Genomic DNA, 27,988 nt, shown 5'->3' on the forward strand with positions numbered 1-27,988 from the left:
CGTAAGGTATTTTGTTTGGTGGGTTTGGGGATGTGGGAGGGAAGAATGGCAGCAACTGTAAGGAGGTAACAGGCTTTTATATAGCATGGTTGTTGTTCAAAATGCGTGTTTGAGAGTCACTAATTCCCCCTTTCTATGGGTATCTCTAGACTTCAAGCCTTTTTCGAAAGAGGCTTTCGAAAAAGATCATCTAGACAGCGGATCGTTTTTTTAAAAGAGAGCACCCAGGTAATCCGAACACTCTTTTCTGAAAAAGCCCTGATTGCGTTCAAGAATGCCTTTTTTCGAAAGAGCTCTTTCAAAAAAAAGGCATTCTTCCTTGTAAAATGAGGTTTACCACTGTCAAAAAAAAAAAAAAAAAAAAGAGGCACTCTTTCGATTTAATTTCCAAAGAAGGGACTATTGGCAGCCTGTATTGATTTCTTTCCCCTCTGGGATGAAGGATTTTCATGAGCCCAGTTCAGAATCTGGCCTTGGAGAGAGAGGGGGAACCCCAGGAACACAAAAAACAGGACTATGTAGCACTTTAAAGACTGACAAGATGGTTTATCAGGTGATGAGCTTTCCTGGGCCAGACCCACTTCCTCACCTAATAAACCATCTTGTTAGTCTTTAAAGTGCTACATAGTCCTGTTTTTTGTTTCAGCTACACCAGACTAACACGGCTACATCTCTACCACTATTCCCCAGGAACACAAGTCTGCGAAGTCTAGCGGTGGCGGCGGCTGCCGGACGCCAATCTGACGCGCGCTGTCCCGGCCATGTGAGCAAGCACGTGGATCCGGAGGGTCGCAGCACGGGAGCGTGGCTGTGTTCAGCCAGCGCGGGCCTTACAGGCGGAGCGAGGCGAGTGCGCCTGCGCGCGAGGAAGCGCAGCCCGGAGCCGTCCGCCTTGCGCAGAGCCCAGCCATGCTGCAGTGTGCCGGGCGGCGGCTGAGCCTGCGGGCGCTGGGGAGCGGGAGTCGGGCGCAGGCCGCGGCCATGGTGCTGCAGGGGGAGAGGAGGCGGGCGAGCTGCTTCCAGGCGCTGCGGGGCGAGGGCGTGTTCGTGCCTCGCAGGTGCGTGGCCCGCGATGGCCTGGGAGGGGTGGGCGCTCGCCGGCCTCCAGCTCCTGGCCCGGGGGCTGTCAGAGCGGTGTGCTCCGCCGCGCCCCGGGGTGGAGGCGGGGCCGAGACGGAGGAGCCGCTCGCTGTCGCGGATTCCCCTCCGGCGGCTGCCTCGCAGACGGATCCGGGTCAGGGGCTGAGGAGCCGGCGGAGGCGCGCTTGGGAAGGGGCGCTGTCTCCGCTGGAGAGAGTGAGCCGACTGATACCGCAGGACTTGCTCTCGAAAGAGATCGGGGCCATGAGGCTTGCGGACCACGGGGAAACAAGACAGGAGGACCCCAGTGAACACAGAGACTCGCCCCCTCTCCCGCTGCCTGGCTCCGCTGCGACTCCCCCAGCACAGCGGCAGCGAGATGAAGACAGTGCGCCCCTTAGCACCCGTAACGCATCCTCTAGAGATGTTCCTTTCCAAGCCGGAGACTTGATTTTGGCGGAGTTTCGCAGAAAAACCTACTTGGAGTTTAAACATATGTGTAACCTGACAGCTCTCGGGAAGTTGAATAGCAACTGGGGAGTTATTAGCCACCTGGATATCATAGGTAAGCTACCGGGCCAAATGTTTAGGACTTCTAAAGGGTTTAAGTTCCTGATAAGGAGACCAGCCTTAGAAGATTTTGTGGTGTTGATGAAAAGAGGACCTACTGTTTCCTATCCAAAGGTAAGTCATATTTGAATGAATTGTTAGCTATCGCAATGGATGCTCCCACACTTGAAATATTTAAACTTTAAAATGGATTTAAACAATGGCTAGGGATGATTGTTGGTTTTAAAGAGGGAGGGCCACCTCCAGTTCACCTATTTGCAAGATGGGTACCTGGTCCAGTGGATTAAGGTGGTGACCAGCCTGATGAGCCATGGGTTTAGGCAGTGGGACTTGGATGAGATGTGCGGTTCTTCTCTCTAGGCTGTAGAGATGCTTTTCATTTCTGTTATTACTACTGGTGAACTCAACCAAAAGGCAGACTGAGAAAGCAGCTCTTCATCCCAAAGTTTGGGTAGTCCTAACTTTAAACCTGGTTCTAATGAGATGCAGAATTTTAGAAAGCTTCCATCATAGTAAAGTCAATGTTTTACAGTGGGATATTTTAGCTTTCACAATCCTAATTTGCCACTTGTCTAATATATTAAGGACTCCTATCATTGCTGTATAAGTAAATTACTCCTTTCTGTTAACATTTTGTTGATCTGAATAGCTGCAAGAGCTTGAGGTGGCTTTTGTGTTTGCATAGTCATGTTCAGAGGTGCAGTATACCCACAGCCCTTGTTGATTTCAATGGCACCTGTGAATACTCAGCACCACTGGAGATCAGGCCATCAATTTAAGCAGAGTTCTAACATTTTACTGTTTGAATATATCGTATAAAAAGTATTGATATTTTACTTCTCTTTCAATCCTTAGGATATTAGTGCAATGCTAATGATGATGGATATCAATCAAGGAGACGCTGTGGTGGAAACTGGTAGTGGGTCTGGTGGTATGAGCTTGTTTCTATCAAGAGCAGGTAAAAGACCCTTTATTTAGCAAATTTAGGATTTTATTTCAGGAGCAACACAGATAACACTAGTATACAAGTATGTATGTAAAATACAGTTTAATCGGTTAACCATAACATTAACCTGTTAACCAATTAACGGCGGGCATCCCTGGAGTGGCCCCCCTGGCCTGACATGGACAGGAGCTGCTCCTGCCCCCACCAGTTAACCGGAACCAGTAAGCCTCACACGTTAAGGGTGAGGTTTACCAGTTCACCATTCACATCCCTAATAACAAGTGCTACTTTTCCACTAATCAAAAAAGCTTGACGTCACCTGCTATGACCACTTTTAGGTTGTGCTGTGACTCTTCAGATTCATATATGCTGTTTACCTAAAGTGAAATTTAGCATTATGCAGAGAGCCAGCATATAACCTGTAAGCCATTTAACCCTAACCTTGTGCTGATACTCTGCAAGGCCTGAATTTCACTCCATATTATATCATAAGAATCCATGTATTGCCTTTTTAGTCTCTTTCTCACTATTCTTGGATTACTCTTACCTCACCCCTTTTTGACTGTGTGTAAGTATGTAGACTGCACCTCTGAAATCACAGTCATAATGGAGATGCAGCTCTGTACAGTTGAGACATGCTTAGGCCTTGTCTACACTACAGTGGCATTGCTACAGCATTGGAGCCATAGTGCTGTGATGTAGATACTTTTTACATTAATGAGGAGTTTTTCCATTGATGTAGGTAATCCACCTCCTTGACAGGCTGTAGCTAGGTTGATGGAAGAATTTTTTCTTTCACCTAACTGTCTATGATGGGGGGTTCGATTGACTGAACTATGCCATGCAGGGCAGGAATATGAAGTCCAAATAACAGTGTAGGGCCACCAGCACAAGAGTCCCAGCCAGGACAGATTATTTATTTTCTGAAATAGGTTTAATGAATTCTCCTGCATTAAGAATGGGAAATGGAGTCTGTGCCAGGCACTGAAATCAGGTATGTGTGGCACAGAAACATACTGCTGAGATTAGGGCGAGGCATAGACAGTACACAGTTGGGTGCACAATGCTGAGAGTACTGGGGAACTGAGAACAGAAATGCTGAGTACAGTGCTGAGGCCAGGACAAAGAGCTGAGAGCCAGCAAGCTTGACATAGGCCTGCAAGAGCTTACACATAAGGAGGGAAGGATGAGAACACTCAGAGGAATGGAGCAGCTCTCACCCCTTGTTTCAGGCTGTATCATCCCCATCATGGAGGGGTCCTCATTCAGCTGAAAACATTTCTTTGAGATGAATGGGCCACTGCATACCTCCCTGCGCTTGCTCTGAAGAAGATGGAAAGATAGAATCCCCCCTATACATTGACCCAGATTTAAGGGAGGGACTCCTGCCACTTCTGCAGGCATCTGTCCCAGCCCCCACCACTTCTTTCCTCCCTTTGACCTCTCAAAGTTTACCAGGCACATGTAGTTTTATTCTACAATTCCTCAATGAAAAAGTAGCCTTTGTTTCTGGGAGCTCAGATGCACTGACAGAACAGAACCATCTGGGGGGTGAGATTTGGGTACTTTCCAGTCGAGTTACATAAAGTGGACCATTGATGCCTTCCTGCTGCCTTCCCTACAAATATCCCCACATTCCTTCCAAATTTTCTAGCTGCTCCACCAGACTGGGAGGAGCTCCTGCATTCCCCATCTCTCATTCTGCTGCTTCCAATAGTAGAAAAAAGGCTCCAGGCTCACCTTTACCCACCGTTGCTGATACTCCCGCGAAGAAAGGGACGGCAGAGTTGTGCAGGGAAATGGGGCGAGAAGGGGATCAGAGCTGTGCATTGTGGGATGTTGGCACAAGGCTTAAGTGGTCCACAGGTACCTTGTGTTGGCCCTCTGCATAGAGGTGAATTTCAGCAATAGTGCCATGCTTTTGTTACTGCGAATGTAAAATCAACTCTGGATTAGACACCAGAAATGAATACTGATCTATGTTTATCTTTCCCAACTGCCTGCGTCTGCTACAGAATGAATTTACTGAAGGACTGGGTGTCTAGATAAGGTTGCTGTTTCACTTCTGAAGCACTGATGTGGGTCTCAAATGAAAATGAATTGGGTTTCATTATAGTTTCCCTTTGGCCACTGCTTTAATCTTGCCCCGTGTTGGCATAGGCTCAGTTATGCCTCTGCAGTTGCTGTACTGTAACTCCCTCATGTGGATGCTGCAGGCATGAATGAACTAAAAGGTTCCTGGTTCTCATTAATGTAATCCTCTGTGAAGAGGACTATATTAATGTGCATTAGAAACTGTTTAGTATATATATCTGCACTGGAGAGATAAAGTACAGCACTATATTGCAGCAATATAGGTGAGCCTATATTGTTGTTGGCAGCTTCATCAGAGAGAGCAGAGACTGAATGGACCATATATAATGAATTCTTTTATTGCTAGAGTTGTTCTCTCCAGTTCAGGGTTGAGAAATTGTTCTGCTATGTCTCTGCTTTCTGTATTCAGAGTAGACAAATTGCAGCCTCGAAGATGTTAATCTGGCACTCTACCTGCACGTGATCATTTACGTTTAAACAAATTAATTGTAGTTGATTATTTTTATATAATTTGTTAGGGTGAGGAAAGAGAGACAATTTAGGGTAATTCATTGTCATTTTCTTTGATGTTTTTAACCAGTTAACTTGAATCAGGAAAAAAAGTAGTAAATTTAGTGTGTTTCATTTGCTTCAAGTTGGGCCTAGAGGACGTGTTATAAGTTATGAAATCAGAAAAGATCACCATGCTGTAGCTAAGAAGAATTACAGGCGCTGGCGTAATGCATGGGAAATAGGACATGCAGAAGAGTGGCCAGATAATGTGGATTTCATTAATAAAGACATTTTAACTGCTGCTGAAGATATGAAATCTATAACATTCGATGCAGTAAGTCATTAGTAGAAAATGCCCTACTGTAAAGAAATTGATATGTTTTTATTTTTTCTTATTAAATGAAATTTTCTTATCTTCTCATCATAGGACTTACCACCTTTAGCCTAAGAATAAGCTATAAAGAAACAAACCAACCTCTGTTAACAGAGACGGACAAATACCATCTCCTAATCTCAACAAGTGTTTTTGAGGGTCTGATGGTTCATCATCCTCAAAAGAAACACTATGTCCATAATATGGAAACATTACATTTACTCCTTGACATCTTATAGGGAAAAATGTATTTTATTTATCTCAATTTGCAACAAGTAATAATACAGTTGAGGAAAAATAGGTTTTTTTACAGCTGAAGTAGGAACATGCTTTGTATCTAGCAAGTTCAAGAATATGTGCACAAACTAATTTGTGCTATAATTGTTTTAAAAAACCCTCCTGTGTCCCAAATATAATTTTATTACAATCTAAATTGAAGTAATGAAGAGTATTGGCAACTCCTGTCTTCATGCTGTAACTTTTAGCATTAATATTTTCATGCAATATGTGAACAAAATAGACTTGGTTTTTATTTCCTTATTCTTTACAAGAACTGTTTGAACCCATATTGTTCCAACATAAACAGTTGAAGCTCGTTAATTGAGTAATTTGTTATATCAATTGTCGTGGATCAACATAAGTCTTCAGATTAACTGAATAAGTGAAATTTTGTTGATAAATTTGTGTTCAGATATAAAATGGTCAGTACGTAAAGTATCTAACTCAGAATGTTGGATGTCCAGAATGTTTTAGTCCACAACACAGGAATTCTTACCTAGTCGGTTCTTTGATTGCAGTTTAAACAAACTGAAGAGGGATTGCTGAATGCTGAGAGAGAAATCTCAGAAATTAAACATTTGCAATTATTTAATAGCATGATGTGATTATTTTGTTGCAAAATAGTTTGAATGTTTACCTTTCTTAAAAGCAGATATCCAAAAATCAATTACATGCAACACATTTTAAGAATTAGGGTTTTTCTTTTGCCACCATAATATAGTTTAGTTGCTGGACAGTTTGACATTAACCCAAGAATACTGGATGTTGGTTAAATATGAATTTCTCATTTAGTAAAAATGAACAGATTGAATCAGCACTTCATTTAGAATGCAGTAACATTGAAATGTGTAAATTCAGGGTTTGTTTTTTTAAACACACAGATCTTATGCCTATATAATCTGCTCGGAGACTAGAATACAATTAATTTTTTCCAATATAATGTAGATATATGCATTAATTTTCCATGAACAAACTGTGTTTTCTTCTTTTGTTGACTTGAAGAAACTGATTTATGTATATTCAGTTTGGCTAATAACTATCTTATTCTTTTGTAGGTAGCTTTGGATATGCTTAATCCTCAGATTGCTTTGCCTGTTTTATATCCAAATCTTAAGCAAGGTGGAGTATGTGCTGTATACCTAGCAAAGTAAGTATTAAAACCTGGGATTTATAAACTTGTTTGAGTCAAACATCAGAGGAAATAGTGTAGGTAAAATACATGTTTGTTAAACATGTTTGTTAAACATGTCTAGGTAAAATACACTTTAAATATAAAATTATTTTTGTAACAGTTTTTTCTGTATTTGTTGTTTTTATAATACTTTGGTCTACATTCAGTATAAATCTTGCAGTCCTTACTTAGGCAAAATTCCCATTGGGGCAGTGGAAGTTTATCCTAAATAATGTCTGCAGGGTAATTATCCATGTGTTTTAGTGCAGTGGTTTGATTTGTTGCTAGGATGAAAGCTGATGTCTTTGTGTTCACCAAAAAGGGAAGAGCGCAGTGCTGTGCACATGACCAGGACTGTATAAAATATTTTCAAAAAAAAAAAGTGTAACAACTATCTCTTACATTTCTCTGAAAGTATCACACAGGTTATTGATCTGTTGGAAGGAATACGGACCTGCAATTTCTCTCTCTTATGTGAAAAAATCATTGAGGTGACTCACAAAGATTGGTTAGTACTTCCTGCTAAGCAGAAGAATGGCAGATTAGTCCAAAGAATAGAACCTCAACTAAAAGAAGATGATGAGCTTCCTAGTCCCCATGAAGCTCAACTAAAAGAAGATGAAGAGCTTCCTAGTCCGCATGAAGGAGCATTTGGAGAAAGTGATGATGTTGGTAAGGAGCTACCTTGAATTAGATATGTATTGCACTTGGAGATGAATGGTAAGGTTTCCCCTCTTTGATGAGAGCTTTTTCCCTCACCACAGCTGTTTTCACCTACCCATCCTCTCCCCACTTCCAAATAATCTGCTTATATAACTTCAGATGTGTGCATATCCTCCACATTTTTTAGACAAAAGTTATCAACTTGGGAAGTATGCAAGCTCCCTAGGTCCATACCAGTATCTACTGGTTTTCTAATCTATTTCCAGAAGTACAGCTGTCGCAAAAGTATTAACCCATGCTTAACAGACCAAGATTTGTTGTTTGTGTGGTTGGCCTGCAGTATAACATCTTTCTGTAGCTTGAAAGCTGCTAATTTGCATGTCTAAGCATGAAATAGAAACACTTTGTTACCTTTATGATAAAATGAGCATGAGGTTTTTTTGAGGGCTAAAAATGTAATCAACTAAAATACCATTTTTCGTTTTTCAGACATTTCCTGATCTACTCACCCCTAGCTCTTGTACTACTTCCTATGAGAAGTAATGAAGCTGAAAGTCTGGGTTGTAGAGAACATGTTTAGCAACCAAATCCTCGCTTCTTACAAATGTACTTTTTCTGGCTACGCTCTTTCCTAAATGTTGATTGGCAGCTACATGAATTTAAATGAGCTGGCCTTTTAATAAATCCAGTTGCAAATTTAAATAAAAATAAATTCTAATAGGCAGCTCAATCATGCTGTTCAGAGAAAATCTTTAAATTTGAGTTTGGGAACTGTCTTATGGCAACTCCCCTATTCAGACTATTGCTGCTTTATGATTGATTATAAGGTGTTTTAGGATTCCAGGTAGCAATCATTATTCATAAACAGGATACTGTGTTTGCAAGTTGCAGATCTGGCAAATTCAGATAGTACAATTCATTCTAGCTCTTGGTTTATGAATATAGCAAAAGAGTCTGTTTATACTAACAGATGGCTGCAGAGCAGACTGATTGGAGTGGATTAACAAAGGAGAGAGGCAATATTAGGGAAATTAGTATTTAGACATAAAATACTCTGATCTGATGTATGTAATTTATTATCTGTCAAGAAATAAATAGTTTTTTTATTTTAATTCAGCAGAATCACTTTCTGATTATGTTGAACCATATGGTTCAGTGCCTTACATTGCTAGACCTTACCCTTGGCAAGCTGGTCATACAGGTAAGAAATATTTGGGAAATGTTTTTATAATCTTAAGATTTGTTAAATCTATTTTTTTGCAACAAAACACTCACTCAACTAGTATATTATCATTGACATAAAATGATTGTTATAGATGTTTATGTATTAAATGCACACTGAAGTTGCTGTGGCAATAATATTTTTTTCCTTCAATTAGCATTTCTCATCAAGCTGAGGAAATACCAACTGGTATATTCAGACACTGCTCCAGATGGCAACTCCTAATTTTGAGTTCTGTACTTTACCAGAATAAAATTAAATGTTGTAAATGGCTGTTTAATTTTGTAGACTTGTGAATTTTTTTATATCACTACTTTGATTTATATTGAATGTATATTTTAATAGTCTATGTACAATCTAAGAAAATAGTAAACTATGGTACATCTATGCAATACTGTTAGAAACAAACATTTTGTAATTTATCTTGTAATAAGTTGAAATCTTGAGTTATGTTTAATAACCCCTGTCCAACATTTCATTCTTCATTTCCTGTAAACCAGTCCATAGATTTGTCTTGGTTCATGCAGCTGCTGTTTCTCTCTTTGGAGGATATGCTGTTGCAATCTACCAGAAATTTAAAAAAAAATTGTTTACATGAGGTAAGAATACAAATTCTGCCCTCTGCTACATATGCAATGCCTGTTTGAACTGGTATGTACCAATCAATATCAGTCAGGAGCAAAATATGTTTGCATGATTTTACATAGTCAATAAGAAATGCAATTCACAGAATTTTGGCGCTCTCTCTATATATTTATTACAAGGCATTGTTCCAGAAAGAAAGACCAATTACTGACAAATTATTGTAGTCCCAGATTGAAGACTCTGTGGAAGTGCAAAGTATTGTAATAGTGAGCTGAATCTGTGGCATGTTCTCCTGGACTCATTTGCTTAATTCCTTTTCTGTTATAAATATCACACAACTGATTTTGTTTTGTTTTTGTTTTAAAAAAAAGCCCGTTAGAATTGGAGAATTTTACTGATGATATCAAAACAGTATGGCTGTACAGGCAGCCCCCGACTTACGCGGATCCGACTTATGTCGGATCCGCACTTATGAATGGGGCTTTCTTACCCCGGAGCTCGCAGGCAGAGGGACCACCCAGAGCACAGCGGTCTCGCCACCTCCACCTCTGGGGCGAGAAAAGCTGCTCCGGGTGCCCCTGGTCTGCTGGGGACCGTCTCCAGCAGACCAGGCACACCGGGAGCAAAGCTGCAGCGGCGGTGGGGTCCCGCGCCTCTGAGGCTTTGCCAGAGCAAAGCCTCAGAGGCGCGGCACCCCGCTGCGGCTTTGCTCCCCGTGTCCCTGGTCTGCTGGGGGGCGGGGGGCGCAGCTAGAACTCAGATACTTCTGCAAATACACCTTAAGATAAAACAAATTGTTAGACAGATACCCTTTTTGACACTAAATATCTGAGACTTATCTCCTAACAAGATTTTACTCAAAATACACTCACATTTATTCTATCAAGAATAGCACACAGTCTGAATAGAGGTCTGGTTACAAATGGGATTGTAACTGACTGTACAACACAACTAAATCCTTGGCAGTCAAGAAGATTGATTTAATGTTCACAATACAAACTAAAGCATGCTTGGCACTAATTAACACAGTTGTTGTCCATCTCTGTCTAGGTGTCTATATAATCCCCATTCTCATAGAACTGAGTATTGATAGAGTGTCCAACGATTTAATAGGCATGAAGACTGCACTGCTCTGTCAGTGTTTCTCCAGATTAGAGATAAGCAGCATTGGTCAGGGCAGTTAACTGCTGCTCTCTGTGCTAACCCAATTCTGTAGATAAATAAAGCAATTTAGATTAGTCTCCTTTCATAGGCACTAAATTCACACTTTCCAAAACGAATGTGAAGCAGAATATAAAATTTGTTTTTTACTTCATGTCAAGCTTCTTTGATAGACCTATTACATACAGAAAAAAGGGAAAGGTGGAAGAATCTAGTCCTACCTTATACAGAACTCAGTCCTGAGGCAGTGGTGGGTGCATTAGAAATGCTGCTAGATTAAATGTGTTGTTCAGATACATCCTAGTCCAAATAGGAATGTGAAAGTTTTACCATGTACATGGTTAACCAATGACCCTAGGCTCATTGGTTAATGTGCACTGTTACATGTAGTCTCCTGGTACGTGTGGGGAGCTGTCTACTTCCCCTATGCACACTGGCTCCAGGGAGCTGCCTGCCCCCTAATGTACCTGTGTAACAGATGACATATTCAGCAATTACATGATTATTTAAACACGTTTTAACATCCCTAATTCCAAGATAATGAATGTATAGCTAAAGAAAACATTTATAGTACTAAACTGTACCTTGGGAATCACTGCAAGGAGAAGGATCAACTAGCATTTTTTCAACTGGGCACGTCTCCTTCAATTCCTGAGATACATGTTGCTCCATCATTTCTAAAGTCCCCGTAGATGAAGATGATGAGGATGATAATCCCAGTCCTACAAATCTTCCTTTTTTACCACAAAGCAAACAATCTGCTGGTGTGGCAGTTGGTCCACGGGGCAGCTGCACTTCATCTCTGCTGTAATTTCTGACAGCCCCACTGTGATGCATGGAACGTTCTCGTTGCCATATATAATGTGATGGAGCAATAGCCATTACCTAGATTAGAAAATCTTAATTTTGTAAGGTGCCAGTATCAGCAAAACAGCAAGCAAACACTATACAATTGACACAAAGAGAAACCTATTTCTAATTATGTTTGTCCTGGAAGTGGGTACCTCTGTATGAAACGGAGCATTACAATGGAAAGGACAAGTTTGAAAATACCTCCTTTCTGCAAAAATTGGTGACCCCATCTTCACTTTCATTTCTAGCTGAAGTAGGGATTCAGGGAAGAAAAGCCACATTCAGATTACACCATATCTGTGACCTGAGAAATACATATCAGTGGTTTTAGAGTGGTATGGCCGTTAGAAATCCTCGTTGCTGGCTGAACCACTCTGGATGACTTAAAATTCCCTTAACTTTACAATCTGAGGAAGTCTTGTACTGTTCCAGTTACCCATATAAAACCACAGTGTGATCTGTATCATGTTTTCCAATTGATGTCATTGTTTCAAAATGGACCCTCCTAACTGAAAAAACTGTTGAGGTAATTTTATTTTAAATCTAGGTATCAGGCTGCTCTGTGCAGTGCAACTGTGCAATTTCACAATATTTAATTAAAATAAAGATAAGCGCCCATCTTTTCCAAACCATACCAAGTGTATTTCACTACTTTCTTTAGTTCCCTCCAATGTAAGAACAGGGACCTTCCTGGCAATAGGAATAAATCCAGAGAACGCTAAAAGTGATTTTTTTTCCTTTTCTACTAACTTTGGGTTTGAAAAACTGTGAAATAATGCAAAAGCTATTAAAGTTGACTTTTTTCAAATAGTTTGAAAAATGAAATAATTCTAACTTGAATGAGGTGACTTGCATAATCAGTTTTCTCTGCTACAAGTTCCTTCATTCAGGGCCGACAGTAAATAAGGAGATTTGTATAAGATACAAGGTCTCTGGACAGCAAAAACTTTGATAGTGAATACTTAGTGGCTCAATGTAAAACTTCTCAAGTACAAGAAGGGCTGGCTATCTGGAAATGTGCAAATTTTTTAAAAATTGGACATGGCGTGTGAAACAGTGTTTTATTGTGTTCACCCTAAAAATAGGGCCAGACCCACAAAAGTAGTTAGGCATGAAACACCAGTCTTCGGAATCTAAGAACTTCCCACTTTTGGGCTTAACTTTGAACCAAAAACTCCCACCACGCTCTGCAGGAGCCTAAATTCATTCAGTGTCTAAACTTTTAGGGTAAAAGGCACTTATGTTTGGAGGATAGGGTTTACATTCAAAATCATCTGAACAAATTGGAAAAATGGTCTGAAGTATATAGGATGACATTCAGAAGGAACAAATGTGTGTGCAACAATGAGTTGCACACATACAAAATGGGAAATGACTGCCCACGAAAGAGTACTGTGGAAAGTACTTTGGGGGTCATGGTTGCCCACAAGCTAAATAAGAGTCAACAGTGTGATGTTGCAAAAAAAAGCAAACATCATTCTCGGATGTATTATCAGCAGGGTTATAAGCAAGACATGAGAAGTAATTCTGCTCTATTCTGTGCTAATATGGCCACAACTGGAATAACATATCTGGTTCTGGGAGCCACATTTCAGAAAAGATATGGACAAATTTGAGAGAGTCCGAAGAAGAGCAATAAAAATTATTAAAGGTCTAGAAAAGTGACCTATGAGAGAAGATTGTAAAAATTGGGTTTGTTTGTCTGAAACAGAGAAGACTGAGAGGAAACAAGATAACTGTTTTCAAGAACATAAAAGGTTGTTTCAAAGAAGAGGGACAAAAATTGTGCTTCTTAAATTCTGTGGCTAGAACAAAAAGCAAGGGAGGTTGAGGTTGGACATTAGGAAGCACTTCTTAACTGTCAGGCTGGTTAGGCACTAGAATAAATTGCCTAAGGAGGTTGTGGAATCTCCATATTGGAGATAAGAGCAGGTTAGACAAACACTGCTCAGGGATGATCTAGATCAGTGGTTCCCAACCTTTTCCAGATGGGGACCCATTTTGACAATTCAGGAAGACTTTATGACCCAAGGCAATTAAAAAACAGGGGGAGGACAGGGGACAGAGCCACCTGCGGAGACACTTGGCTACCCTTTTGAAATGTAATAGCAACCCATATTTGGGTCCCGACCCATAGTTTGGGAAACCCTGATTTAGATAATACTTAGTTCTTTCATGGGACTGGACTAGATGATCTCTTGAGGTCCCTTCCAGTCCTATGACTATGTTTCTGCTTCTGGGCATGCACATTGCTGTTTCACTCTCGGTGTCCAGGCTTCTATCTCCCAATTAAGTAAATGAGCAATTCACAAAGTAAGGGAAGATATACAGTTCAGATGATGTACTCAGAGGCCACCTACCAAGTTAGGTCCCATTCAAAATCTTTTCAGAGGAAATGGCAGTGGTGCCTGGCTTTATACCTTTTATCTCAGTGGTGAGAGCACTGACTGGGAGACTCAAGTTCGATTCTTCCCTCTTCCAGAGAAGAGAGGTGGGAGAGCCTTGTTCAAATTCTGTCAGGGGGAGGGACGGACGTGGTTTTCCCACATCCCAGGTGAATGCTGTATCCACTGGGATACAAATTATGAAGTGAGCAGCACTAGCACCTCCTCCTGTAGTCCTTTTATCTGGAGTGAAGCAGGTGACTAACTCATTCTTGCAAGAAGCTTTTAAGGCACCTAAGACATCTGTCTCTAGGGGGTGGGTTCCTATACGTGGATTGCTAAGAGGAGATCTACACCTCTCTGCAGCCCCGTTTAGGCTCCTATCTCCGAGGTACCCATTTGCATACTCCTCACTTTTGGAGATGATGTTTCAAGACACCTAGGCTACGTCTACACTGGCCCCTTTTCCGAAAGGGGCATGCTAATTTTAAACTTTGTAATAGGGAAATCCGCGGGGGATTTAAATATCCCCCGCGGGATTTAAATAAAGATGTCCGCCGCTTTTTTCCGGCTTGTAGAAAAGCCGGAAAAGAGCATCTAGACTGGCCCGATCCTCCGGAATAAAGCCTTCAAAGTAGGAATAAGAGATCCTCCGGAATAGGGCTTTATTCCGGAGGATCGGGCCAGTCTAGACGCTCTTTTCCGGCTTTTCTACAAGCCGGAAAAAAGCGGCGGACATCTTTATTTAAATCCCGCGGGAGATATTTAAATCCCCCGCGGATTTCCCTATTACGAAGTTTAAAATTAGCATGCCCCTTTCAGAAAAGGGGCCAGTGTAGACGTAGCCCTATGGTTTCCCATTCTTTACTTAAGAACTCTAGGCATGATGCTTGTAATTGCAAGCTTAAGTCCTTTTCTGAATCTGGGCCAGTGTTCCTAAGACTGCATATTAAATGCAAAGGAAAATAATCAGTTTTAAAATAGAATAGGCAAATCATTACACTTTTGTTGCTTTTCCCCCTTAATCCCTGATTTAGCAATACGTTTCTGATAAAGAAAATGTATCTAATACATATCAGACAAGATCCTAAACTGCCATAAAGAGCTCACATGAAGAGCCTGCTTACCTCTTCACAGCAACGTCTGCTTACAATAGCTCTATAATGAATTCTGCCCCAAAGCTGGTCTCTTAAATGTAAGAAGTTAGGGAAGAGCTTCCTCCAGGTTTTTCCCAAAGCCCATGGAAAAATTTCATATTTTGACTCTTCATCGTCTTCTTCAACTGTATTTGCCAGATACCTACAAAAATATATATTAAGGCTCTCCAACCTTAAAACCTTACAACATATCATGTCATTTTAACAAAACACCTTTAAAATAGCATTCTTTCACTAGTTTGGGGAAATGTTGCTATCAAACTTTAGACTTCTTCCAGGATTCATGGAATTTTCTGGTTTCTTTCAATCCATTTAATACAAAAACATATGCAACAGTCACAAAAATTGGCTGTGTCCTAAAGTCTACAGGATAGGTGCATACATAATACAGTGAAACCTTTGTTATCCAGCACTCTATTAACTAGAAAACTTTGTTAACTGGCATTGCCTCCAGCCGCAATACTATCATCTTTAGGCACATAGGCCTGGCTTGGTTTACCATGATTGGCTTAACAATTTTTTACTTAAGAAGGACTAATCATCTTTAACTCAAAATAGAAATGAGAGACCAACTGCCTCACACTACAGAACTACCAATATTAAAAACTTGAGTTTTAGTATTATTGTCCATTGGTTTTTCCTAGGTTGATGGGACCCTCAAGATAACCGAAATTTTTAGATAACCAGAATACCCTAATCCCCAAGTGTGCCGGATAACACAGGTTTTACTGTATATAAAACAACTTTGCTGCTTTTTCCAAATCAACAGAACATCCTCACATTAAAAGGAATAGTTTTTGACTGACTCCTTCGGATCTGAGGCAAAAATACATTGTCTGAGGTTTAAAAGAGACTGTTAGCAATAGAATTGCTCTGAAACTAAGGCCTTATAGTTGTTGTCTAGATGTGAAAATTGTACTTTTTAAAACCAAATCTGAGTAGCAACTGGGTAGCAAAAATCAAACATTCATAAAATGACAAAATAAATAAAAATGTACGATAGGTGCAAACCCATTTTTAAGGAGAACCTACTTTTTCACATCCACATTTCTCTATTCTTTCAGAATATGGTATTTCTTAGTTCCATTGTTTCCTCTCTCCTATACTCCCCAGACTACAGGCAAATAGAGTTATCATCTATCTAGAGCCACAAAACCACCACAGTTAGCTATCAATTCAGCTTACTAAAGGGTCATGAAAGTTTATCAGCCCAGACGCAAATGTCCAAATCCACAATACGACCAAGGCCCTTAAGTGCACACTTTCGGTGACTAAGAAACATTTAGGCACCAGTGAAATTCTCAGAACCCGCACTCAGCAGTTGCCTAAACCTATAAGCACCTAAATTCACTCAGCACCTACATTTTCATTGTAAAAGTACCCTGTGCCTACGTTTCTGCCTCTGGCATTTGTGCTTCTACCTCACTTCAGGTGTCCAGACACCTGGCTCTTTCCTAAATCCCTGTGAGATCCTCTAACCAGGTGAATATGAGTGTTCTACTGCCTATCTCACCTACAGGGTCCCATCTGGTTGATGTGATCAGAGCATGCCTATTGGATTAGGGCCCATAGAAAACTGAGTAGGAGGTAGAGATAGCACTTCCTCTTTTCAGTCCAGTAGGGTTACAGTACTCATTCAGGATGTGGGAGACTTGGGTTTAATTCTCCCTCTGCCTGATGAGGTGAAAAGATTTAAATAGGAATCTCCCATTTCAGAATAATGCCTTAGTCATTGGTCTAAGAGATATTCTGCTGTGGGTGTGTCCAAGTTTCTTTTGTTGAAGCTGCCCATTTTGGATACATATTTTTAAATGAGTCATTAGGCCAGAAAGAGAACATGAGAATAATTATGTAGCCTGGTGGATAAGGCACTTATGTGGGAGACCCAAAATTGAGTCCCCCTGCTGCAGTAACTTTTGCCTTCTTTGCAATTTGATTTCACATGCATGTGCTGACAACAGAGGAGAGGAGACACACAGGAAAGGGGTTCTATTCCCTGTCCATTTCCCTGAAACTTGACCCCTTCTGCACTGACTGTCTCTTCCCCATCACAGGGTCTTTGACGTAGTGTCTATTCACCCTGTCTATCCAACTCAGTCTCCACTTCTCAAGCTTCTTATCCTAGTCTCCTTATGCAGCAAATTCCAGCTCTCCTCCATCTCGCCCGAACTTCTTGTCCCCAGTTTCCATTCCCTGGCGATCCAAATACCCCCTTCCAGCTCCTTATTCAATTGGTCTCTCTCTTGCCCCTCACCGAATCCGAGTTACAGACTTCCTCCTCGGGATCCTCATATAATCTCAGTCCTCACTTACTGTTCCTGGTTCCTTTCCCCAGTTTTACTGCCCCCCACACTGGCTTATTTTTCTTTCCACACCCCATTTCCATGTCACAGCTGCCTCTCTTCCATCTTTGCTCCTACACCTCCAACTGGTTTCTAGTCCCTGTCTCCCTTTTTTCCCAGTTCCTCATCTGATCTCAGTGTTTGCTCCCAGCCAGCTGGCTCCAAGTCTGTGAATGGCCCCTGGTCCCAGTCTGCTTCCCCAATCCATGCCGACCTCCCTGTCCAACCAGTCCTAGCCTGTTCTCACCTCCTTGGTTCCCAGTCTCTTTGGGTCTTGCCCTCTCTACCTCCTACTCAGTTTTCTATGGGCCCTAATCCAGTCATAGTCTCTCGTCTTCAACTCTCAGTCACAATTTCTCTCCCACCTTCCAGTCCCAGTCTCACAAGACTCCTTGCCCCAATCAACTCTTTTCCATTGCCCTAGTCTGGTTTTGTCTCCTCTGCATTTGAATCAGTCATCTTTCTCCATGCTGCCTGGATATCAGCAGGATGAATAGCACTGTATAAGGACCCAGTGGTGGGGAAGAGCCACAGAGCACAGGGGAGAAAGACTCCTTTCCTCTCAGTTCCAGTGCCCAGTTTTGCCCCCAAGCCAGGTGGAACCTCCTGGGAAAGTTGCTGAGGCCGTGTAGCCCTCTCTGCATCATGATCAGTTGCTCTGTGGGAATGGTGCAGGTGCAGTCTTGTCATTACTAGGTGCTGACAAAACCTTGAGTGTACTTTATGAGGGCAGAATTTTCAGAGATTACAGCTGCTTACATTAAAGTGTTTACGGAACATGTATGGACTGCATTTTTAAAGACATAACTTGGCCATTTTGGGGCAGATTTTTACATGGATGGTATAAGGAACTTCTGAAATAAAAAGGCAATCCACCTGTCAACTTTCAAGTCCCCCTATGAATCCAAATGTGGAAATAAAAATAATTAGTGGAATAAACACCAAGGTAAATCAATGAAAAAAGTGTTATAATCCAACCAAATATTTAAAGTATACTTACAGAGCAACAAAGAAATTAAGTCTTGTGTGCTCATTTATATTGAAGCTAGCCCTCTTGAAATAAACAAAAGTCATTGCCAAAAGATACTGTTAGAAAAACATAAAATATTAACAAATATTAGTATTCTGTTTCCTACATACAATTTCCTAAATGTTTGACATGCCACAATATTATATTTTACTAGAAGATTTACCTAGCATTGCTTGAGTCCTTAATTCAATTTTTATTTTTTGAAAAATAAAATGAAAATATACATGCTTCATTTAAACCATTGCTCTGGGGCGGGGCTGGGAATGAAGGGTTCAATATGCAGGCTGCCTTGGGGACAGACTATCCCATCCCTGTCTCTCTAAAGCAGCTTGGGGCCTGGTGAAAAGCTCCTCTCCATGGCCACTGCATCTCCAGCAGGCACAACTGGGGGAGGGGTGCATGTCCCCCGGCTGGAGCATGTCCAGGTTTGTCTGCCTCCTGCTGTTCCCAGCCAGAGTGAGGAATGCAGCAAACTGTGCACTTTCCCCTCGATCTCTCATGAAGGGGAACAGCCAGCAAATGCCCCCTTACAAATAGTGGGGAGCTTCATTCCCTCCCCCCAACCTTCCTTTAAAGGTCCCTGTGGGATGAGAGGCTCAGGGATGGAGCAATCCTGGATAAGGGGGTCACCCTCCAGTCTCATTCACTTGCCTGCTAATTCTGTATCTTTTCTGTATAGGTTTATGAGAAGCAATCGTATTCCAGGCACATCCCATTTTTCTGGCACAACCAACCACTTTAAGTTATGAAAAAAGGAAGCTGTACACCAAATTTGGTGGTCCTAGCTCTTACTGTTTAGGAGAGTTCTTGAACAAATACTCACAGACAAACTCTCTCAAATATATAGTAATTTATTTCCCACTAAGGATGTTAAAATGTGATAATTTGGCTAATTGGATAGTCGATATAATTTGTATCAACTATATGATTAGTCAATAAGCACCTCTGCAGAGCTGCAATGGGGTTAGCTCCAGAGAAGTGACTTGATTCAGGACTGAGCAGTCCTGGCTCATACCAGCTTCAGCCCCTCCCCCCCACACCAATGCTGCAGCTCTGCATTTTAAATGTGGAGGCGCAGTGATCAGCACCAGCTCCTGCTCCCCCTTGTTGCTGCCTCTCTCTGATAGAGGCAGCGGGGGAGGGGGTGGAGAGGGAGTGACTAGTCGAGTCAACTATCCAATAAGCTTTTGTTTATCAGATAGTTGACTAGTCAACTAGTCGCTTACATCCCTATTTCTCACTCCCCAAAAAGTGGGAATTATTATTCCTGTATTACTCTGCCAGAAGCTGTGTGAATATATTGGAGAGCAGAATGTGGTTTATGTTCATATTACAATTTAAAGTGATTAAAAGTAAAAAGGTGCAAAAAATGACCTACTAACGAAACACAATACCAAAATTTACCTTGTCTGCAATTTTACAGCAACAGTCCATCCACAAAAAATCTTGAATTAGATCATCATCTGCAACAAACAGAAAACCCCCAGCTATTACATTTCAATTGAAAGAAATGTTTGGGAGGTCAGAAAGCATTTGTCTCTTCAGATACAGATGGGCACTTTATCAAGCTAAAGAAAAGGAGATTGGCTGGACTGATCAGTAGGGAACAGAGCATATAACGAAAAAGATGTGTTAGCCCTGGGAAAAAATCTGAACAAAAACAATAATAGAAGCCATAACAAAGGTTAAGTAGAGAATACAAAGAACAAAATTCTCTGAACATTAGCGAGTAAAAATCAACTGAAAGACACCGAACAGTTTTTCTCTGTTTATTTTATTCTCTGCACTTTCAATGGGTTGATTATAATTTACAATTATTTCTGATTGATCATGCAGTGTTGAGGTTCTCAGCACTGTCTGACAACCTTTAGTACGCAATAGGAGTTTATTTGCACAGTGTTCCACTTTGTTAACCATTCTACAAATAGGAAAAATTACTGCAATTGGCTACTCTGACTTCTATACACTCAAGTCAGCAACGAAACAGCTTCTCTCTTATTTCTCACTCTCTTTATCTGAAGCAGAAAAAGAAAAAATGTACAGAAGAGAGAAAAATGCTAACTTCTCCAAAACTCATTCCTTCCTCTCTTCATTCCACTTCCCACCATACAAAACAAAAAGGCTTTTTTTTTCCCCCACACAAGAATTTATTTGCTTACATTGGTGGGAAATCTAGCCTCTTTCAAATCTGTTCTGAAACATAATGCAAAACAAATGTATAGTGGCAAAATGAGCCTTGCTGATCTGTAGGGTGGGATCAGAATGAAGGAAAATATTAAAGGGAGAAAAAAGGGATGAGGTATGTAGAAAGGATAACATGATTTTTATTTTATTCTATCTTTATCCTTAATAAATGTATTTTTCAGCAGTTTGACAGCCCTTTTGTAGTTGTCTTTTATTTAAAAAGTAAACATTTACACAATGAAGTGTAACAACAACAGTTGTGGTGTAGGACTAGGAATGTTTTCAGTTAACTGACGAATAATAGTCAGAAGCTTCAGGGGGTTAACCGAGTTAGTCTGTACAGGATAAATGTAAAAAACAACAAAAGGTCTGGTAGCACTTTATAGACTAAAACATGTAGATTGTATCATGAGCTTTCGTGGGCACAGCCCACTTCTTCAGATGACCGTAGTTAGTCAAAAACAAAAAACAACGAATAGTCTAGCAGCACCTTAAAGACTAGCAATGCACGTAGATGGTATCATGAGCTTTTGTGTGTACAACCCACTTCTTCAGATGAATGGAGTATTAAAAGTCCAGTTCCAAAATAAATAGGGGTGGGGGGAAGGAAGGGGGAAAAAATAATGAATTAGAGTGTTCACGTTACATGAAGCTGATAGAGAAGTTGCAAATTGTTCTTAAGTACCCATTGTTTGGTTGGTTAAGTCACTTTATTCAGTCATTTCAATTTAGAGATCTGAATTCTCACTCTGGACTCAGATTTTAACAGCCATATCTCTGTCTGAACAACATGGCTGCGTCTAGACTGGCAAATTTTTCCGCAAAAGCAGCCGCTTTTGTGCAAAAACTTGCCAGCTGTCTACAATGGCCACTTGATTTTGCGCAAAAGCACTGACGTTCTACTGTCTGAAATCAGGGCTTCTTGCGCAAATGCTTTGATGTTCCCGTTCGGGCAAAAGCCCTTTTCCGGAAAAGTTTTTGCTCAAGAGGGCCAGTGTAAACAGCTAAAAACTGTTTTGCGCAAAAAAGCCCCGATGGCGAAAATGGCGATCGGGGCTTTCTTGCGCAAAACTGCGTCTAGATTGGCATGGATGCTTTTCCACAAAAAGTGCTTTTGCGGAAAAGCATCCGTGCCAATCTAGATGCTCTTTTCCGCAAATGCTTTTAATGGAAAAACTTTTCCGTTAAAAGCGTTTGTGGAAAATCATGCCAGTCTAGATGTAACCCATATGTATGAGAAGCACACTGAAGTTATGTTTAGAAAACAGTTGCTTATATAATGTATTTTAGTGTTCAATTAACATATTTTACCCAAAATGTATAGTTGTTAACCTACCAAATAGTTTAAAGAAAGCAGTCATTTCCTGACGCTGAATAACAAGACAGGCCCCTTTTGGACGTTTAGACATATTACTGTGCACATCTTTTTCACAATTTTCCTGACTGTCTTTAAATATAGGACGTTTAAGACTGATAGACTTTTTTTGTTGATGTGATCTAGATGCACTCGATTTTATACGAACAGTGACAGTGCGAGGTGTCTGACAGACCAGATTATGTCTCATTTTTGTAATGGAAGAATCCTGTTAAAATAAAAAAGGATAATATTAACAACAGATGATGTAAAATAGTTGCAATATAAAAGGCATCAATAAACCTTTTTTTCCTGTATCCTTTTTGGTTTCATGAAAAAACAGATATAACAAAAAGTTCACACACAGTTGCTTTGCAGACTCCCTCTCTGTAATTGTATTATTTAGCCTATGAATTTTCAGATCTAGTTTATATGGAAGGTGACATATATTAGTACAGTACAACTATTTTGTAAGTCCCAGTCCTGCAAACACTCATATCAACAACCTAACAAGTAGTCTCACTGAATTCAATGTGACAATTCATATGCTTAAAGTTACTCGGTTATAAGTATTCACATGATTGGGGCCACGGTATGAGCAATATAATGCACATTCCATTTTTGATTTTTTACCACTCAGAGTGTGTGGTCATCCTGTGAAAATAAAATAATGATAGTTGGCATTAAAATGCCCAGAGTCCCAAGATTTTCTCTACATTATATAAAAATGTATAATAAATATACACATTTTGCAACTAGTATATGGGCTGAAAGCAGCAATTTAACTTATATGGGCAAACAAACATTTCAGCTGGATGATCCCTACCTGTACAGATTCAAATTAATGGCATAGCAGTGAAATTCTAACATAACTCATTACGAGCTATGTAGTGTCTCATATCAATAACAAAACTACCAGAACATTAGCACCCCCAAAATGGTAAAAATCCTTATAAGCCATCCCAAGCACCCATGCTATAATACTAGTACTGTGAATTTCTTTATACCTTCTGAGGTAAGGAGTGGGATAATTACCTAAGACTAAGGATCTATCTTACATCAGTATGAATTGTAGACAGGAGGGCTATGTCTACACCGGGCCACTTATTCCGGAAAATCAGCTGCTTTTCCGGAATAAGCTGCGAGCTGTCTACACTGGCCCTTGAATTTCCGGAAAAGCAACGATGCTCTACTGTACAAAATCAGCCGCTATTCTGGAAAAACTATTCTGCTCCAGCTCGGGCATAAGTCCTTATTCCAGAACACTGTTCCGGAAAAGGGCCACTGTAGACAGCCCAGTAGTCTTTTCCAGAAAAAAGCCCCGATCGCAAAAATGGCAATCGGGGCTCTTTTCCGGAAAAGTGCATCTACATTGGCGACAGACGCTTTTCTGGAAAAAGGGCTTTTCCGGAAAAGCAGCCTGCCAGTGTAGACGCTCCTTTTCCGGAAAAACTGAAAACGGAATAGTATTCCGTTTTAAGCATTTCCGGAAATTCATGCCAGTGTAGACACAGCCGAGGAGCCTTACTTGAGGTAAAACTCTTCCATAGAGGAACAGCCATCATGCTTTTGTCATTCAGAATTTCCAGTGAACTATCTCTTGTTAAAAACGTTGTGTGAGATTCAGTCAGACTTGCATGCCTCCCATTTTTTCATTAAAGCCTACGGTAATCAAAGAAATCTCTTACCTTCTTATTTGCAGTTAGTGACACAGGACTGGGAGGGACCTCCTGGATCACTGAATGCAGTCTCCTGCTACTACAGGCAACCTATTTATATAACCCCAATCATAAATGTATAACCCCCTCCTAAAACTAGCTAAATTGTCTGCTCCCAGAATTCCCATTGGATGACTGTTCCTGAACTTCACTCCTGACAATTAAAAACCTTCTAATTTCCAACCTAAATTTATTCACAGCCAGTTTACACCCATATTTACTTTTTCTAATATTTGTTTAGTTAATTATGTACTCATAAACAATACCAATTAAATTAAATTATTGGCGATTTTAACAAACTTATTAAAGTCAACCACAAAAAAATGTTACAGTAGCAATATGGTCCTGAACTATTTTTATAACATTTGTTTCTAACTTTAGCAATGGATTGGACAGATATAACTGTCCCTTTTATAGATTATCAAGAAAAGCAAGCTTTTAGATAAAGCAAGGCTGCATACAATTTCAGCTTCAAGAAGGTACCAGAAGGAGGGTGAGCAACATATTCTTGCGGGGGGAAGGGGAGGATAAAGGGGAAGAAAAGTGTAATCCCCTGGTGGAGAAAAAAATTGCGAGTGGGAGAGGTGAAATGATCTGTTAATCACCACAATAGGAAGATGAGATGGCTAATCTGTAAGGAAAAAAAAAAAGAAGCAATCTGACAAACACAAAGTGAGGGAAGTATCTTTAGAGAGAGTGGTAATGCCCAGGAAGAATTATCCAAATAATCCTCTTCCCACAGATTAATCCCTTCACAAAATACAGTGATTTCTTAGAAGAGCTGTTTGTTCAGGGCCAAAATAAGGCATAGGCACAACAGGCCCCTGTCAAGAGCCCCAGCTCCTGGAATCATGAGATTACCTCAGAATCTGAGGATTTTTTAGATTAAATTTCTAGCCTGGGGGTTGAAAAATTAAGTTGGAGCCTGTGGCCCAGGTCTCAGTGGGACGGTGACATTAATCTGAGTCTGCAGAGAGCCCGAGACAGTAAATCAGAAGGGTGTGGACATCCGTGTGTGGCTCAGTGGGTCGTAACTGCCAAGCCCCAACCACCTGTGCCAGACACGAAAAGAGCCTCATGCTCCTGCTGCTCTGCACAGAAGGGGCCTCTCAGCAGCCCCAGGGCTGTGGGCAGGGTGGGCCACAGGCCTGTGTTTTGCGCTCAAGGCCCCGGAGTGCCTGACTCTGGCACGGGGCTTTGTCTGGTGGGGGCAGCAGGCGGGGGTGCTACTGCCCAGCAGGGAGCATCCCCTTGGAGTAGGTGGAGAGGGGGCGTTGTTCCGAGTGGGGCTAGTCCCCTGAAGGGCGGGGGCAGGGAGGCGGTCACTGGAAGTTACCTCAGGCTGCGCGCCCTGGGTGGGAGGGAAAGTGGGGGAGCCGGATGCCTCCCAGCCTCCCTCCTACCCTTGCTGCAAAGCCAAGTGCAAGGCTGGTCCAGCCCACCCCTTGTATAGCCAATCAGGGCAAGGGTGGGAGCAGCCTTGGCCAATCAGAACCCGAGGGACTCTGCCTCTTGCTGGTCTGAGGCACCAGGTTATGGCTTCCCTCAAGCCCTTTCCTGGGGGGCGGGGGGCGCAGCAGGGAAGGGAGAGCCCGGTTGCTAGGCAGGATTGTAGATGAAAAGGCCACAGTCAAGTCCCGCCCCACTTTGCCCAGGTCTCAGGCCTGGGCTGTAGACCCAGTTAGGGCCCCCCACACCTGAGTGGCTGCCCCAGGGGCTTCTGGGCCAACTCCCTGTAGCCTCTCCTGGCAGCAGGCCGGGGCACCACAGCACTCCCTTTTCCTGCTGCTAGCCAGCACCAGCTGCTGCTCTGCCCCTACTCGGCTCTCAGCCTCACCTGTGCCAGGTGGCTCAGGGCACTGGGGCAGGGGAGAATGGTGGTTGCCAAGATCTACATCTGAAAATGGCTAAGATACCGGAAATGAGGAGGTTCATAGGAGTTTAAGGCCACAAGGAATCATTAAATCATCCAGTATGGATTGCTGGGGTATGAGAGGGAATGAGACAGAACAGATTGGAGGTTGGGTGTTAATGGCTAAGACAGAGATGGTGCAGCACCGTGGTGCAGAACAGGGAAGTGACTAAATGCCAGTGGCAGAAGGGATGAGTTAGATGTTGAGATATAGGGGAAGAAGCTGCTGTGCAATGGTGCAGGGACAGAAGGAAGGCGTACAAACAGAGGATATGAGGCGAATGGGAGGAAGACGCTATTGAGAGTCCAAGCGGAATAAAGAGGGGGACTGTAGCGTGAGGAAAACACAGTTTAAGGATGTGTGGGAACTGAGACTTTGTAGACCTCTTTGTATGTGCGGGAATTGAAATTTGTATAAAGAGGGGCTGGAAAAGGAGCCCACAAACAAGACAGTCCCTAGAAGATAGAAAACATACAGGGGAAAAAAAAAAAAGAGCTTCTAGGACAGCAGTTTTCAATCTTTTTTCTTTTGCTGACCCCTAAACAATTTCAAATGGAGGGGTAGATCCCTTTGTAAAGTCTGCAGAACCCGAGGGGTCCATAGGCTAAAGATGGAAAACCACCAATCTAGAAGAATGGAGGGGACAAGAGATGTGCGGAAAAGATCAAAGGTTGGGTGGTGCAGAAATTTGACACGTGTTTGGAGCCAAGTAGAAGGAAAGATTGTTGTTGTGTAGAGGCCTCCCAATCACACCAGTAGCCTCACGGCAGACTTACGTGGACCCTCAGTTTCTTCTCTTGGTTCCTTAAATAAACACCCACCTATTTTGTCTATTCACAACATTGCTTTTTGGGATTTGGGATTATTCATAAAAAGTAAATTTAAAATAAAACTCAAAGTGTATCCGTTTATACTCTTGGGCACTCCCAGGTCTTTTCTGCTTATAGTCTCATTTTTCCAGTCTCCCTGAGCAACACTCATACACACATACATCCTCTTCACTGCAACTTCCTGATGATCTTATATGGGAATCACCTGATTCCTGCTCGGATATGCCAACTTGGAAATCATGGATGCCTGAACCCAGATCTCTAGCCTTTTAAGGGGCAAGCCACCTTATCAGAAGGATGAAGGAAATATTTAGAAAAAATAGGGTCTAAATAGGGTGACCAAACATCCCGTTTTTAAAGGGAAAGTCCTTATTTAAATCCTCCTGTAGATGTCCCGACTTTCTTTTAAAAGGACAAATAGTCCTGTATTTTCTGTCCTCCTCCCTCTCCCACGTCAGTAATGGTGGGTCCTGATGCTGGCTGGATTCCTGCTCTCTAGTTACTCACTCTCCAGTGGTGAGTCCAGTGGCTGACAATAATGATGGGCGTGCAAGGCTGGTGGAATGACAGGAGGTAATAGATGGAGGCTGGCTAGTTCCCTTGCCAGTCTATCAGTGCAGCCCTTCTGTGTGCTGGCTGTTGGTCACCAGGGCTCCTACTCTTCATCATGTTTCTGGCGGCATGGCTGTGCACTATGTTGGCTTGTGAGTGTGGGCAGGTGCCAGATGGTTATGTGCCCCCTCTGCTGCCCACCCATGTGTTCCCCCCTCTCCCTACTTCACCCTTCCTCCTCATCTCTATCCCTGATGCTCCTCCATATCCCCAGGCAGCAGGGCTGGAATAAGAAAGGGGTTTAAGGGCTGCAGCCCAGATTCAGGGCCACCAAAAGTGCAGATTTTTTCTTGCAGGGCCCCTTTAGTTAGCAGCCCTGGCCTCTAGGCACTAAAGCCCCTGTGTTTTGGTCCTGCCTGGCAGGAGGGAAGGAGGATACAGCTCCACAAAGTGCCATTGCCTCTTCTCCCCCACGCTTGGCTAGAGCTCCACACACCAGGAAGCTTTGGCTGCACACTTCCCTCACCTGGAGTCTCTGTCCTTGCAGCTCCCATTGGCAGAGAGTCTTGGCCACAGGGAGCTGCATGGGGCGGGGCCTACAGGCAAGCGCAGGGCACTGAGCACAGCCTCCCTGCACCCTCTCCTCCCTTCACCAGTAAAAGGGAGCTACCCACAGGAAGTGTCCCACGTCCCAACCCTCTGCTCCAGCCCTGAGCTCCTCCTGCACCCTAACTCTCACCCAGACTTCATATCCCACCCCAACCTCCTGCACCATAAATCCATCCCAGACCCTGTGCCTCAAACTCCTACCCTGAGCTCTCTCCTGCACTTGCTACTCCTTAGCCCCAGTCTGGAGCTCCTTTCTGCAATCCAAATGTCTCATCTTCAGCCTCACCCCAGAGCTCGCACCCCCCAGGTTGATCCCTCACCCTCCTGCACCCAACACCCTACCTCAACCCACTGTCCCCTCCCACAGTATGAACCCCTCACTTCTGGTCCCAAACCAGAGCCTAAGGGGCCCCACAAAATCTACTAT

At 42.2% G+C, this 27,988-nt stretch overlaps 2 protein-coding genes across 4 annotated transcripts; one reads left to right on the plus strand and one right to left on the minus strand.

Annotated features, from left to right (window-relative positions):
• The first annotated feature begins 723 nt into the window (after positions 1-723).
• Positions 724-9,817, plus strand: TRMT61B (tRNA methyltransferase 61B). Of its 2 annotated transcripts, none has more exons than XM_014569793.3 (7): positions 724-1,764; positions 2,506-2,608; positions 5,326-5,516; positions 6,890-6,981; positions 7,421-7,677; positions 8,789-8,869; positions 9,048-9,817. In XM_014569793.3, exons 1-7 carry the CDS (start codon positions 910-912, stop codon positions 9,113-9,115), a joined length of 1,647 nt encoding a protein of 548 aa, XP_014425279.2. In that variant the 5' UTR covers positions 724-909; the 3' UTR covers positions 9,116-9,817. The 2 variants fall into 2 exon arrangements, with proteins under 2 accessions (XP_014425279.2, XP_006115675.2); XM_006115613.4 differs by having other exon boundaries at positions 726-1,764; positions 8,786-8,869.
• Positions 9,319-27,986, minus strand: SPDYA (speedy/RINGO cell cycle regulator family member A). 2 transcript variants are annotated; one of them, XM_006115611.4, is made up of 7 exons: positions 24,994-27,986; positions 21,922-22,168; positions 19,806-19,864; positions 18,372-18,457; positions 15,000-15,171; positions 11,221-11,521; positions 9,319-9,454 (listed from the first exon to the last, which is right to left on the minus strand). In XM_006115611.4, the coding sequence occupies exons 2-7, from the start codon at positions 22,148-22,150 to the stop codon at positions 9,366-9,368; spliced, it is 936 nt and encodes a 311-aa protein (XP_006115673.1). In that variant the 5' UTR covers positions 22,151-22,168; positions 24,994-27,986; the 3' UTR covers positions 9,319-9,365. The 2 variants fall into 2 exon arrangements, with proteins under 2 accessions (XP_006115673.1, XP_075781481.1); XM_075925366.1 differs by lacking the exon at positions 24,994-27,986 and having other exon boundaries at positions 21,922-22,789.
• Between the last annotated feature and the right edge of the window lie 2 nt (positions 27,987-27,988).

The sequence above is a fragment of the Pelodiscus sinensis genome, chromosome 3 (assembly GCF_049634645.1).
Source record: "Pelodiscus sinensis isolate JC-2024 chromosome 3, ASM4963464v1, whole genome shotgun sequence".
NCBI lineage: Eukaryota > Metazoa > Chordata > Testudines > Trionychidae > Pelodiscus > Pelodiscus sinensis.